Source organism: Ctenopharyngodon idella, chromosome 7 (genome assembly GCF_019924925.1).
Source record: "Ctenopharyngodon idella isolate HZGC_01 chromosome 7, HZGC01, whole genome shotgun sequence".
NCBI lineage: Eukaryota > Metazoa > Chordata > Actinopteri > Cypriniformes > Xenocyprididae > Ctenopharyngodon > Ctenopharyngodon idella.
In genome coordinates this window covers 3,527,330-3,541,708 of record NC_067226.1, presented here as the reverse complement: position 1 = coordinate 3,541,708, position 14,379 = coordinate 3,527,330, and the positions used below count along the sequence as shown (strand labels likewise).

At 34.9% G+C, this 14,379-nt stretch overlaps 2 protein-coding genes, 1 long non-coding RNA gene and 1 other non-coding gene across 6 annotated transcripts; 3 read left to right on the top strand and 1 right to left on the bottom strand.

Moving 5' to 3' along the window:
• The first annotated feature begins 688 nt into the window (after positions 1-688).
• Positions 689-2,624, top strand: LOC127516601 (uncharacterized). Its single transcript, XR_007931037.1, has 3 exons — positions 689-1,974; positions 2,220-2,336; positions 2,536-2,624. It is a non-coding gene; the product is annotated as an uncharacterized LOC127516601 (long non-coding RNA).
• Positions 2,625-3,107: 483 nt separating this feature from the next.
• trnal-aag (transfer RNA leucine (anticodon AAG)) lies at positions 3,108-3,189 on the top strand. Its single transcript has one exon. It is a non-coding gene; the product is annotated as a tRNA-Leu (tRNA).
• A 433-nt stretch (positions 3,190-3,622) lies between these two features.
• Positions 3,623-7,139, top strand: snapc2 (small nuclear RNA activating complex, polypeptide 2). 3 transcript variants are annotated; one of them, XM_051901370.1, is made up of 5 exons: positions 3,623-3,729; positions 4,814-5,078; positions 5,165-5,338; positions 5,639-6,164; positions 6,600-7,139. In XM_051901370.1, the coding sequence occupies exons 2-5, from the start codon at positions 4,863-4,865 to the stop codon at positions 6,926-6,928; spliced, it is 1,245 nt and encodes a 414-aa protein (XP_051757330.1). In that variant the 5' UTR covers positions 3,623-3,729; positions 4,814-4,862; the 3' UTR covers positions 6,929-7,139. The 3 variants fall into 3 exon arrangements, with proteins under 3 accessions (XP_051757330.1, XP_051757328.1, XP_051757329.1); XM_051901368.1 differs by lacking the exon at positions 3,623-3,729 and adding an exon at positions 3,747-3,923; XM_051901369.1 differs by lacking the exon at positions 3,623-3,729 and adding an exon at positions 3,765-3,985.
• An 841-nt stretch (positions 7,140-7,980) lies between these two features.
• On the bottom strand, positions 7,981-14,243 carry muc3a (mucin 3A, cell surface associated). Its single transcript, XM_051901005.1, has 11 exons — positions 14,101-14,243; positions 13,477-13,592; positions 11,734-11,792; positions 11,543-11,617; positions 11,245-11,357; positions 11,094-11,156; positions 10,270-10,444; positions 9,910-10,071; positions 9,182-9,267; positions 8,859-9,016; positions 7,981-8,570 (listed from the first exon to the last, which is right to left on the bottom strand). Exons 2-11 carry the CDS (start codon positions 13,561-13,563, stop codon positions 8,526-8,528), a joined length of 1,023 nt encoding a protein of 340 aa, XP_051756965.1. The 5' UTR covers positions 13,564-13,592; positions 14,101-14,243; the 3' UTR covers positions 7,981-8,525.
• Between the last annotated feature and the right edge of the window lie 136 nt (positions 14,244-14,379).

The following is a 14,379-nucleotide window of genomic DNA, read 5'->3' as shown; positions in this document are numbered from 1 at the left end:
ATCATGATCGACCTCTCTCTTCTCTCTCCCTGTGCCTGCCTCAGTGCCTCTCTCTCTCACTCACTCACTCACTCACTCCAAATGCGTCCGAACACGGTGAGTGCTGCTGTTCTGTTGACTCAGTGCATGCTTTGCTCCCCTTGGTTTTTGCAACTTAAATAGATACTGTACATACACAGCTGAATTTGAGTAAATGTGCTTTGCATATACAAAAGAGCTGGTGCACAGGTGTTCGCACAAGTATCGAAATTGGTGACCTTTTTCAGGCCAAGGACCCCTTAGGCCGACAGAAAGAACCCCACATGTTTTATAAATATATTACATACAGTATAAACCTAAGTGTTGCATTTACTGGCCTATAGTAACGTGCATATATCATATTAATATATTTATATACTTGCTTACATTGCAAAGAGATTGAAATAGTCAATATTGATGTAATTAGTCATATATTTGTTAGTGCTGTCAAACGATTGATCGTGATTAATCGCATCCAAAATAAAAAAAAGTTTGCGTTTACATAATATATGTGGGTGTACTGTGTATATTTATTATGTATATATAAATACACACGTATATTTAAGAAATATATATATAAACTTTTTTTTTTTTTTAAATTGTTAAATTTATACATGCATGTGTGTATTTGTAGCCTATATACATAATAAATATACACAGTACACACACATAGGATATGTGACACTGGACCACAAAAACCAGTCATAAGTCGCACGGGTATAGTATTTGTAGTAGCCAACATTTTGACCCATACATTGTATGGGTCAAAATTATAGATTTTTCTTTTATGCCAAAAATCATTAGGATATTAAGTAAAGATCATGTTCCATGAAGATATTTTGTAAATTTCCTACCGTAAATATATCAAAAATGTATTTTTGTGAGCGGATATGCATTGCTAAGGACATCATTTGGACAACTTTAAAGGCGATTTTCTCAATATTTAGATTTTTTGCACCCTCAGATTCCAGATTTTTTTTTATTCAGCTTTCAGATGATGTATACATTTCAAATTGACCCTTATGACTGGTTTTGTGGTCCAGGGTCACATATTATGTAAACACAATTTTTGTTAAACACTTTTTTGTTTTTTTTTGTTTTTTTGCAAAAATTCATAAAGGATAATTGGTACCAAGAACCCAAAAGTCACAGACATCCTGATTTTTTTTTTTTTTTTTTTTTTTTTTGAAGGCACAGATGGGTTTATTATTTTTCCATTTGGCTAACATCTTTTTTTTATATAAATAAAAACATAAATCAAATAGGCCTATGACTTCAGGTTAATGTCATGGAACAGAAGACGTAATCTGTCATTGACACCATTGAAACAACATTTGTAATGCGTAATACATTTCAGATTAAACATAGTTAAACACAGACTGAAAAAGCGTACAGATAACATATCTTTGAAATGCCAAAAACAATACGATGATAACATGTCCATGTTATTTCAAGGTTTGCTGATACTGATGCAAACTGCCTTTCATCATCATTAAGACAACTTCGAACTATTAGTGAGAAGAGCAATATACTTCTGTAATATTAAAAAAAAAACCTCTGACCTACTTTTTCATTTTGTTGAGACTAATGGAATTAGATGAGGGATTCTAAAGATCATCAACTGAATTAATTTCTGTGAACATAAGGCAGATTTCAGTAATTTAACATATAATTTTGTCAAAAGTGGGAAACAAATTCTCACAGTTTCTCAGTTTTAGCAAAGCAATAAAATGAGCACAATAATATAATACAAATAAACTGTTGAAATAACAGTTAATTGAAAAGTATGCAATGAAAGTGAATGGTGACTGAGGCTGCTAGTTCTTTCTAATCATAATCATCTTTATCATTATGTTCTTCCATTACAAAAAATCAGCATCAAGTTCATACTAAAGTATACAGATGATTCAAAAGGGATTCTCATTTCAGGAGTCGTGTCATATTCGAACAGCAGTGGTAAGTAAAATGAAAAAGCCTTCTGAGGCAAATCCTCTTAAGGTTATAAAATCGCAAAATATGATGCGATATATTTAGATATACTGAATCAGATTTTTTAAAAATCACTTTCATATTAATCTTTATTCTGTCTTTTTTAAGCAAGCGTGACTATGTTCCAGTTCATCATAAAAATACAATTCCTAACCTGACATTCACTGTGTAAATCAGCTTGACTTGCTTGACCTTGTTTTATCTCGTCTAAGGTGCACATAGCCCCAAAAAGGCTGCTCCAAATTCACCATATGTGGGAACTGGTTACATGAAACACGAGGACAATGGCCTTGAAGATGAAGGCATTCTGATACAAGAACTGTGTTTAGGTAATAGGTTTTTCTTTTTTCCTCAAAATTGTTTGTCAGTAAAAAATACAAACAACTGAAATTATATAAGAAAATGCTCATTCTCTCTTTTAAAATCAAACATGTTTTATGAAATAATAAAATATAGGCATACAAAACCATTTCAGTTGTTTCATCCAATCAATTACAGAAACCTCTTGGCATTTCTCACTTTTTGCAGACAACCGCAGTTCTAAGATGACGAAATAATGTCCACTTCACATCCACGAAAATCATGTCACCCTATCACCAGCAGAGGTCATAATCACCACAGAATTCATCTTCATGACAATCTCTATACATCTGTACCATTTTTTATATAGTCTTACAGAGTCGTATTAAAATAATAATAAAAAAAGGTAGATCGTGCATTATAACAGCTTTGTTTAGGATTTGCATTTCTTTTTTCATATCTTGCGTTTATGCTCTGGCTATTAGACTTTGGTTTCAGCACCACCGTTTAAACAGCTCCATGTCACTGTGCGGCCCGTCACTGAGCAAAGTGCCTATCTGTCGCTAATTTTCTGCGAGTTGTATTTTTTGTCTGTGTATTTTCAAATAATAGTACACTTTCAATGAACCAAACTCAGTTCAGATAAAGTGAACGAAAAAGGGAGCCAGTTGAAAGTGACCTCAGTGCTACTGGTATTCGCAAAAACGATCTAGCTGTGAAAACGTCGATCACATTTGTGGTGAATATTATATTTGTGGTGAATTTAGTTACAAAACTGATGGATGGTAAGGAACACCGCAGGTAGCGTGGCCGAGCGGTCTAAGGCGCTGGATTAAGGCTCCAGTCTCTTCGGGGGCGTGGGTTCGAATCCCACCGCTGCCAATGATTTTGAATGTAAGGTAAAAATGAGGTGAAATTAGCTAGCTGCTATCCGCAACCGTCATGTACATTTTCATATATCATGTAAAGATCTCACTACAAGTAGAGATGTTTGGAAGTCTACAAACAGGCGAAACTTTGGATATTTCATCCACTGATCTATATAAATGACATTTTATAGATCAGTGGTTCCATCACAGGCGGAAGTACTTTACTGTACTACTAGCTGTTACTGATGTCAGATCTACATGCGGGGGGGAAACCCAGAATAAAATAAATTGATTTTAGGTTCCAAGTTTTGCTAAAATTGTATATTTCAGGTCTTTTTGTCACTATAACAGGAGTAGCCTAATAGACAAATACCGAATATGATAGTATATTTAAAGAAGGCCTACGTATTAGGCTATTTAAAACTACTGCAGTGAGAAATTCATTTTCGTGTGAAAAGTTTGAGCGGTCTCTAGTGGTGTGTTTCACAAACGACAAGTGACGCAAGCTCTGGCTCTTTGCTGTTAAGGATAAACTGCTAAGTGTAAACTGCTGGTAACTACCGTTTTTTTTTTTTTTTTTACTGAATTTGTAACATCTATACTGTATAAAACATAAATGAGAGCGTCATTTGAAATTGCACTTACGCAAACGCATTTTTAGCCTCGTGGTTTTTGAACCTTTTAGTGACTCGTAGTGAGATACGGGTACTACCGAATACCCGCTGGACTTGTGTTGTGACAAAGCTAGTAAGTTACCGAAGTTTCTAATGTGTTGACTGTCCATCTAGTTTATAGTAATTTCATTTGAAGTGAGTAAATAGTCCGCTGGTCAAGCGCTGCATACACAGCTTACTTTGAAAATATGTCATGTGGTGTGGAAGCTTTAAGTGCCATTTAGATAATAAGCAGTGGCATTAGGAAAGCTCTTAGAGATGTTATTTTTTTCCGTATTTTGGCACACTTTACAGAGATTGAAAAGATTCAGTTTGTTGTTAGTGGGGCATTGCTGTTGCATTTGTAACCTGTTTTGAGGTTCATACACATTCCTGTAACTCCCAAAACAACTGAAATTCATTATTTTTACAGGTCCATCCCAGAGACACTGCTAATCAAATGTAATTTGATTACTCGTGGCATTCCTGTTCAACTGATCAAAATATAACTAAACCTTGATGGGACATGCTGCAGAATTTAAATGATAATTTCTACCACTTAGAACCTTCGAAAACAAAGCTTTTTCTTGTTAAAATTGAACATTTTTTCACGTCCTTCTCAGGGGAATGTGTGGATTAATTTTTTTAAGACCTTCATATTTAGGGGTCCAAGCACTGAAGGCATCTTCACATTCATTTGAAATTGTCCTGTGACATGCTTTGACTTGTGATTCATCTAAATTTTCATGTTGAATGAGTCCACAAATATACCACACATATGATCAAACCCTAACTTTCAATGAAGATACAAGATGGACTTTGCTATAAAAACCACATCATAAGATACATTTCATTTGGCTCGCTGATCATCATTAGTGTTTGGACGCTTGTGGCTATATTACTATAAAATGTTGTGCTCCTGAATAAAGTTTGTTTAAGCTTTATGGATAGTTTTTAAATATGAACATTTTCTTTTTCATACAGTAGGCAATTTCAAGGTACACTGGACGTAACTTTTATCTAATCAGCAACTATGAAACCTCCATTTCGTCAGCGAACTGAACCATCACGCTTTCTACGTAAGAACGCTGAGCAAGACCAGACACTGAGTGCAAACTCGTTCTGCAAAGGATGGGCTCGCAAAGATCTACAGAACTTTTTGCAAGCTTTGAAGCAGCAGTGGAATTTTGAATCAGAGTTAGATCTGACTGAGATTCAAAAGAAAGTTCCCCAACGATCTCTCAAAGAGGTAATCTCATTGCCACCCCCCAAAACATCACTAATGCAGATGAACATGCACATGTCCATTGTGATGTAATAACTGCTCGGTTTCAGATTGAAGACCTGATAAAGTCACTGAAGTCACGTATGCTGCAGAAGGTTTATCTACAGGTTCAAAATCAGAGGAGGGAGAATCGCAAGGCCAAAGTTCCCATTGAAATCTGGGCAGAGCTGGTACAGAAAATCTCCAGATCCCATGAGAAGACTATTTCCTCTGCCTTTTCCCAGGTCTGTATGTGACAATTCAATGTGGAAATACACCAGACACCACACCAAAAACATTCAATCATTTCTCAACCTTAGTCTGACTACACACAGCTTTATAGAGATGGTGGAAAAAATAAGAAATGGTGATGGATAATGTTTTTATTTGACAATAAGTTTGTGATACCTTTGAACTACAATGATATAGACAGGTGTGTGAACATAAGTTTAGCAATCGATAATTTAGATCTCTTATGATTAATGTTTGACTCAAATCACCGTAGAGCAGTTAAAATGTTACATATTTTTTTTCTCTGTTATCAGATGCTTGTGATTGCTGCCACAGAGCCCTGTGGCCTGATGCACTCTGAACCTCCACACCCTATCATCCAAACACCTGCTTTCTCCACCCCTCACCCTTCTCAGATTTCTGCCTCAGGCATGAGCCCAAGTCCCAGCATTTTCACTACCTCCACTGCGTTTCTAATTCAGCCCAACTCTAATTCTAATGCTGTTGACCATATTAGCACATTTGATAATGCATCAAGCAGTCCACCTCTAGTGCCTAACACACCTGAAACACCAACATCCTCACAGATGACAAGAAGCCCAAGCCAGCTGCAATCAGAAACAGAACTAACAGTGTCCAGTCCTGTTTCCACTGGTCCAGTGTCACCATCAGTTTCCTCAAATACGCACAATCCAGTTCAGTTAGATCACGATTACTTAGAGAATGCTGAACCAAGAATCAAGCCAAGAATGCTGAAGTGTGTTGTGAAGTTTGACAGGATTTATCAGTATTTGAGTAACATCAGCTCTACGACCGGCAATTTAGCCCTTACTTCTATGGGTATGTATTGTCATGTATTATCATACATTTTGCACATAATATTCTATTATGATGTTACAAATTGGAATAAATGATACTCTTCATGGCCATTTTACACGTTGTCCCAGGAATGTGGAAGTTAGATCAACTTAAATGCATAGTTCACCCAATAAAAAGAGTTTTGTCATCATTTACCTCATGCTGTTCCAAACCTGAATGACATTCTTTATTTTGTCTTTAAAAAGATTATTTTTTCGTCTTTACAATGAAAGTTAATGAGGATCAGTGTTGTTTTGGACCCCACTGACTTTTTTCTTTTAATAAAAGTCAGTCAGTCTTGAATAAATAATGACATAATTTTAATTTTGGGTGAACTAATCTATTTTACATGTGTGAAAAGATCTCTATTTTTTTCTCATAATTTTGCACATTCCTGACATTCTGATATGTCCTCAGAGAGCGCAGTGTTGTTGGATATGCTGATGAGTTTGCCTGAGGAGCTCCCCTTACTGGACTGCAAGGAACTTCAACATCACCTCCTCCAGTTACACTCAAAGCTCTCCAAAACTGCAATAATGCCAGCTTCAAACGTCCCATATGCTAATGTAGCTGATTCTACTGCATTAACACATAAACTTATGACTACTACTGGATCCTCCACTGAGTCATCTGTCATGGAACCAGCAAAGGCCAAAGACTGGGCTACGGCTGGCACCTGTCCTCTCAATCCTTTGTTAGTTCCAGTAACCTTGCTGAAAAGACTGTCTCTGGATTCTGACAAATGATATGCTTGGGCTCAGCTGAATTCTGAAGGGTTTAGCCTAAATAATGTTCTGTGTGGGTCTCATATTTCACTCTTCTACAGGTTCAGATTTGCTTCTTTCTTTTGTTTGTGTGTATGATTTATTCATATTGTTTCACTACATTTGAGTTGATGATTCTGTTAAAGTTTCATAAAAAATAAATGTAACATTGAATAAAGTGTCTACATCTTCACATTGTTGTGAGTGTAAACAACCTTATTTTGCAATTTGTACATTTTCAGTATTATCACCAGTCTTGTGATCGAGTTTCCATTTGTAAAAAAAAAAAAAAAACACTGCATACTCTTTTCATTTTGAATGCAATGCTAATAAAATTTGTCAGTTAATAAAGTTAATACACAATTACTTTTTAGAGTGAGTATCACTACACAGGCGAGTAATATGGTTACACACTAACCCATGAGTCCCTTTGCAACACAGAGGTCTAAGTACATCAGGACAAGTGATGTTACCATTTGCAATGTATAATAAAACGCTTATCAGTTCATTTTCCTGATTATATGTTCCTCACCTCACATGATGTGTACATAACTCACCATCCCTCACATTATTTCACAGGATGCTGATAAGATACCTGAGATAAAGCTGCTCACTTTGCGAAACACTATAGGCTGTAAAATCCAAGAGAAGCTAATTAATGTTCAGTGGGGAGGGGGGACATGCTTGCTGTGCTGTCATATGTATTTTGAAAGTAGAAAATAATGTAACAATGTAATCTGAAAGGGAGTAAATTGAGTGATGGAATATACAGTAAGGAAAAGCCCCATGAACTCTACATTTGAAAGGACAAAGAGTGTTGTGTGTCTATGAATAGGAAAACATTGAAAAGTATAAAAAGAACTAATAAAGAGACATGCACGCATGTGTTAGCGCATGATGTGGCTTATACATTAAAATCTAAGATGCTTAATCTCTATTTGATGTGTTCTTATTGCCAGTACACAGCTCAAGAATATAACTTTGTTGTTCATGTATTTGATTGCAATTACGGAAAAAGAAGGCAACTAAAACAATTGAGAATATAGATATTTATTAATTTGAACATAAGCAAGTGTCAATTTACAAAATTTACAAACGTGTGGAATATAATGATAATAAATAATTTGTGGTTAATATGTAATTTACAAACTAATTCATATTAATACTATGTGATAAAGAACAACAATAATAAAACACAAGGACTCCTGAAGGAGCACTAACAAAGTAAAACCTGTAAAAATGATATAGCTCTACACTATATTCTTATTTTGCTACCTTCATTATTTTGATAACATATCTGAAGGGAAGCAGGGCTTTTCTAAAGTTTCACTGCTTCTCTTCATCATGTGATCAAACACAATATAGTCGGACAATGTTTGTCACACATCTGAGATACAGAAAATATGCACAATTGTACTATTACTAAATTTTATGGTATAAATAGAACTCTCTCCTAATAGATTTGGGATTGATACATCAAGACTGGATATTTTTAAAGCATCCAAGCAACAGATACATTCAATACGTCAAACAGAGCCATTCTACTTGTGTTAAATTCCATACATTTCGAATATCACACTTAAATATCAAAAGATGTCCGGATCTGAGGTTTGTTCATTTTCATCTGTTAAGAGCAAAAGACATAATCAGGAATTATTGAAAAGCCATGATTGTAGTGATGCTGCAATGCTAATATTCTATTGAATTCAACAGTAGAGAAAAAAAAAAAATCAGTGGCTACTTGTAACAGTTACCTTCCATTGACATATGCAGTTGTGCAGTAAAAGGAGTCATAAATTAAAACTCGTCCTTTATCAACCCTGTTGCTGCACGCAGTGGCTTTAGATTTGTTTACTTTGTAAGAACAATATATGTTGATATGTATTTATCTGTGTATCCTGTCAGTACTCACAAACTGATCTCTCTGAAGATTCCGGAGATTAATATCAGGTTCAGGTGAGAAATTCTGGGTGTAGTATCGATCCATAGAGAAATTTGGTTTATATTTTTCTAAACTGTTCTGCTTATGCATGCCTCCCGGTGAGTATACTGGATTATCATACATGCCAACTGGAAATATAAAAAAGGTATGTTAACTAATCAGAGACTTGTTAAAATGACAAGTCAACACAACTGTTAACAATATTGTTAACTGTGCACAAAAACACTGGTGAATGATTCAAATGTTCAGTTACTATCTACAGGCAACAATGGTTGAATGATTTTTTTGGGTACCTGAGTTTGATGTTTTCTTTTGTGGTGGCCACTCAAAGTCATCATCTAACCATTCTTTCACTAGATCTTGCTTAATGTCCTTATTCCTGTAAAACAAAGAAATAGAGTTATGGACAAAAACATTATAAGAACACCGTCTTTTATTCCAATACACATTTGGAAAAGATAATGTTTTCAGTAAACCTGAGCGATTTATTGCATTTTCCCAGATTTTTAGAGGGGCCGTCAGAAAGTTTTGAATCGTCCACAGATTTAATGACAGGATTGTACAGCTAAATAAACAAATGGTATTAGAAAATTATCAAACAAACTGTCCAAGCAAACTGCCTTTTCTGGACTTGAGAGTGGCTGATGGATTGTTTTGTTTTTTGTTTTTTCAGGGCAGTCGCTGAACAAATCTACTGTTAGGTTTGTCTGCAAATCCCTCAGAACATAATGATGTTGTGTTCACAGGGCCTGAAGCTATCATCATTAATGGAAACAGGAATTTTACAATTTTACATGACGTTTAATCTGTCCACCAACTGATGCTCAACAGATGTCGGGTGATGCAACAAGGCAACAACCCAAAGCACAGGAGTAAACGAATGTTACTGAATGACTTCGGCAGAAGAACATTGGCCTTCTGGAGAGGTCCAGTTTAAAATACCTTATGACCTCGAGAGCAACTCAAGAGACCAGATATTCCAAAAATATTGCTGAACTGAACAGTTTTATAAATTGCTTACCTTTTTACCACCTGTTTGTTTATCACAAGATAAGCTGTCAGGAATGCTACAGTTATTACTGCAATGGCTGCCACTGTTCCCAATCCGGCATAGAATCCAACCTTGTGCACCTGGAAACTGCAATCCTCTCCCAAGTACCAGTTAGCATCAGTTTCGAGGCAACTAGAGCAAATTATAAGACCTTTTTCAATTTTCAGAAAAAAATATCTGTACATATGTGTTATTTAGAAGATGCTTTTATTCAAACTAAAAGTATACTTATGTTGGGGACAGACATACAATCTTTGAGTGCCCAGCCCAGATCTTTAACCACCACTATATAGTTAAATAATTAAATATAGTTAAAATAAAAGTACGTACTAGCAGGATGGACCTTGTTTAGAAACTCCACAGGTGCCATGGTTCATACACGTTTTTGGTGTAGAATGAGCGCTATTGCATGCACTCAGACATACCACTTTGCCATTAGTAACAAATGGATCATAATACTTTTGGAAGACTTCATCTAAATCTTTTGTAGCCTCGGCACACACCTCTTTGACCATGGAAATAAAGAGACAACAGTCATAATAAATAATAATACAATAAAAAGTAATAAATAAAGTATAAACAATTCCATAATTTTAATAGAAAATCTTTGTATGTTAATTTGGCCTTGTGCTTTGGACCAATGCTACTGTCATTTTTTAGCTTCCCTAAATTAATTGTTGGTCTCTCTTTATAGCTTCTCTCCCAATTCTCTCCTTTGTTCACTGAATCCTTTTAGAACCTTTTTTAACCTTTTCTAAGTAGACTATTGGTGGTTTTATAGCTTCTAGTTCCTAGTAACAATTAAATTATTAGAATTGTGAATTCTTTTCGATAATATATTGTGCCCCTTTTCTGATTTATGTATCATATGCTGTTCATATGCTGAGGCCAGTTGTAAGTTAACTGTGTAAACTTTAAGCTTTTTCAGAACTGTGATTAAAAACATGCAGAATGTTTCAAATATTTCAACATCAAACATTACACATTAAAACGCATTTCAGATATTTCAGTAGTTCACTCAGTACTTAAAAATAAGATTTTTTTGTGTGTAGAATATGCAATTCAATAAAATGACAAAACTCATTAATAGTAGTATATAAAATAGCTCACTATTCTTTTTTGGCCCTAGCACAATAAGTGAACTAAAAACTCACCTTTGATGTCATCTTTGATGTCAGTCTTTGTTGAAACTACATCATTTACCTCTAAGCCTTCGACTAGAATACAAAAAGGACAAACACATATTAACAATGCATCTAATAACTCCAGAATAGATAAAGGGAGGAAATGCATATGACAACCTACCATTGTCTTTTATGTCACTGAGAACCTCATCCAACTCTTTGACGAGATTTTCATAAGTACCTTCGATGTTATCATTTGTAATGTTAAGAATAACATCATGCTTAACATTCAGACTAGCCACATGATTTTAAAAAAAGAGAGAGAAAACAAAAATATAAAATCAGTCCTTAATTTTTTTTTCAGTGTTTTCAAGCTGTATAATTTTTTTTTATTGTGGATATAATACAAGGTTTAACACTTCAATTTTTCTTTTTAAGTATTTATTATACATGTTTGGTTATTACATTTTGTACTGTACCTTTTTTGAGTTTCCTTCAAAGTCAAGCTTCTTTTTCCTCTTTGCCTACTTTTTTGTATTATTGGTCCACCAGCACTTTGACAGGACAATTAAAAAAAAAAAAAACAGACTGCATTTAGACCTATAGTCGACATTAAATGGGCATAAATATAATTACAAAATTGCTTGTGCTGTTAAAGTAGATGAATTACCTTAGAATTATGTTGTCCACACGCTCAAAATTAGAGATATTCCTATAATGGGGTTCAACCTATAATAGAATGAAAATTTATCTTTAATATTTCAAGTAGTAAAAAAATGATCTCCACTGTTCAAAATAGTTTGTGAAAGTTTTGTACACTCTTAAAAATGTGTGTTATTGCATAGGTAACAACGTATGAAACAAAGAGGCCTCTGCAAACAAATGATTAAAAGCTAGAGCTTTTCTCAAAACTAACTTCACTTTTTCACTTAAATTATCATGTAAATTACTTTTAGTCAACTGGTCCCAAGCTGATTTTTAGTAAATATATGCAGTTAGCTCCACTCCCCAAGTTTAACATACAATAAGCATCAGCTTTCGTTTCTGCTCTGATAGCCGCAAGACCATGCCGAGCACTGAGTGTGTGTTAGAAATCAGGAATGGTGAGAGAACATTGTGCTTGGTACGTTTTCCTCTTTAAACTAAACTTGGATATCCAGCCGACAAAGTTAAATCCCACCTGTCTAGCACGCTTTCCTGTGCTGTTCGAATGCATTCGATGCTCATGTGGTCGAATGCGTTTGAACAGCCGAAGACCACCTACTCTCTGCCTACTGACCTAATGCATAAACATTACGGAAAGCGCACTTGCCAGACGGGATTTAAACTTTTGTCGGCTGAAGACCCAAGTTTGGTTTGAAGAGGAAAAACATACCAAGCACAATGTTCTTTCACCATTCCTGATTTCTCTTCCGACTGTTAGAGCAGAAAAAGCTGCTGCTCACCAGGTGCATTCATATGTAAATTGCACAAGCTTATTTTGTCCATTAGATTGAAAGATCTGGGGAAAAAAAAAAAAAAAAAAAAAAAAACATAACATAGACCTTCCCCACGAAGAAAACTGGACAGACGTAGTTGAAAGTGGACAAAAGACGGATTAAAACACCGGGTGTAAACGGCAATGTGTCTCCCTCATCTACTTGTGATCCGATCGACCAAAACGCATACCAGGTGTAAGAGACGTGCAAGTGATAAACTGGAAACAGCTGATCTGTGAGAAGAGCAATAAAGTTTATTTTCTAAAGCCGAAATAAAATGGAACACCTCAATATTGCAATCGACACAACAGCCTCTTAAACGTCTACAAACACTCAAACAAAAGTCTCAGTTAAGCTCAAGTGCTCAAAAAGGGCATAAGTAAAATAATATCCTTAAAAAAAGTTATCTTAATTACAATGGATAAATAAAATAATGTTAACTTTAATTAATTAAAAAAGTCAAAGCCTACTTGTATTGGATGTTCTGGTTTCGTCCTCATAACCCACATCTCAAATATAAAACACCTGCGATTCACAACTACCTGCTAATGCTAATGCACTTGCATTCGCGTAAAGTAGGCCTATAGCGTTGTTGACAAGTTTGGTAGAATAAGGGCAAAACGCACAAGATATAGTACCTATGTTGCTATGTTGTAACAGAATTAATCTGCTGCAAAAAAAGTTAGATGCCATGCAAAATGTAACGCATAATTGCATAACTCATCACAAATGTATTTGAGTAAATGGTACATATACTTATTCAAAAATGTAGTCAAGCAGAGAGTAAAAGTTGCTAATATCGTTGATACTCAAACTACAGTGTAGCCAAAAAGATACTTAAGTACAGTAAGTAATTACATTTACTCAAGTACTTTTCACCACTGACTTAAATTGTTGTTTTAGAAAAGGAAAGCCATCTAATCCACAATACTTACCTTTTCAATGAATTTTTTAACAAAATCATTATATTGAGCTGATGATGTGTCTTCATATTCAGTAGTAAAGGGTTCATTCACTTCCATCGCAACTTTGACTGTCCTTTCAATGTTGTCTGAAATAAAAGGAAATTTTAAGAAAACACAACAGGTAACACTATTTTACAGTGTCAATATGTTACATGCAGTTACTATAGTAATAACTATAAATTATGCATAATTACATGCAACTAACCCTAAAACCAAACCAAACCCTAATCCTAAACCTATAGTAAGTACATGTAGTTACTTAATATTACTCAGTACTTAAATGTATAATTACAGTGGAACAAAGACACCTTAAAATAAAGTGTAACCACAAAAAAACAAAACAATTAAGCCGCATCTTTGAAGAAATTTGAATGCACTACATTTTAATTAAAAAGACCATTCTTACTGGAAAAACAACTGCAAAAATTTAAATCTGGTAAACTTATTCTATTGAACAGGACTGAAGATGAAATTGTAGCAAAATTAATCCAAAGAAATTGTCATGTCAAGCCCACTGACATGCGTGACGTTGAGATAAAAGTTAATACAATCATTTATTTATTTTCATAAAATGTATTTGACTTTTTAACAAACCTTTGACTGCAATTTGAGCTTCAGCATTACTGCAGAGTGTCCCCGTATAACCAGGGGGACAGATACAAGCCAGGTTGTTTTGTAGTGGAGTTCCACCATTTTGACACTGAATAGGATTGCTTTTGGTTGTTGACTGAGCAGATGTTGTTGTTGCTGTTGTTGTTGTTGTTGTTGTTGTTGTTTCATCAACAGTGGTCGTTACAGGATCTTCTGGAGTTGTGACATCAGCTGTAGTTGAGGCAGGATTTGGTGTGGATGCACTGTCTCCTGTAGCAATAA

What these genes read in the sequence shown, in the direction of transcription:
- snapc2 (XM_051901370.1), top strand. Translation starts at nt 4,863, where the DNA reads ATGAAACCTCCATTTCGTCAGCGAACTGAACCATCACGCTTTCTACGT. An exon ending in CCCAACGATCTCTCAAAGAG is followed by an intron (nt 5,079 to 5,164) that starts GTAATCTCATTG and finishes GCTCGGTTTCAG; the next exon opens with ATTGAAGACCTGATAAAGTC. An exon ending in TTTCCTCTGCCTTTTCCCAG is followed by an intron (nt 5,339 to 5,638) that starts GTCTGTATGTGA and finishes CTCTGTTATCAG; the next exon opens with ATGCTTGTGATTGCTGCCAC.
- muc3a (XM_051901005.1), bottom strand. Translation starts at nt 13,563, where the DNA reads ATGGAAGTGAATGAACCCTTTACTACTGAATATGAAGACACATCATCA. An exon ending in GTGGACAACATAATTCTAAG is followed by an intron (nt 11,618 to 11,733) that starts GTAATTCATCTA and finishes GTCCTGTCAAAG; the next exon opens with TGCTGGTGGACCAATAATAC. An exon ending in CAGTGACATAAAAGACAATG is followed by an intron (nt 11,157 to 11,244) that starts GTAGGTTGTCAT and finishes TTTGTATTCTAG; the next exon opens with TCGAAGGCTTAGAGGTAAAT.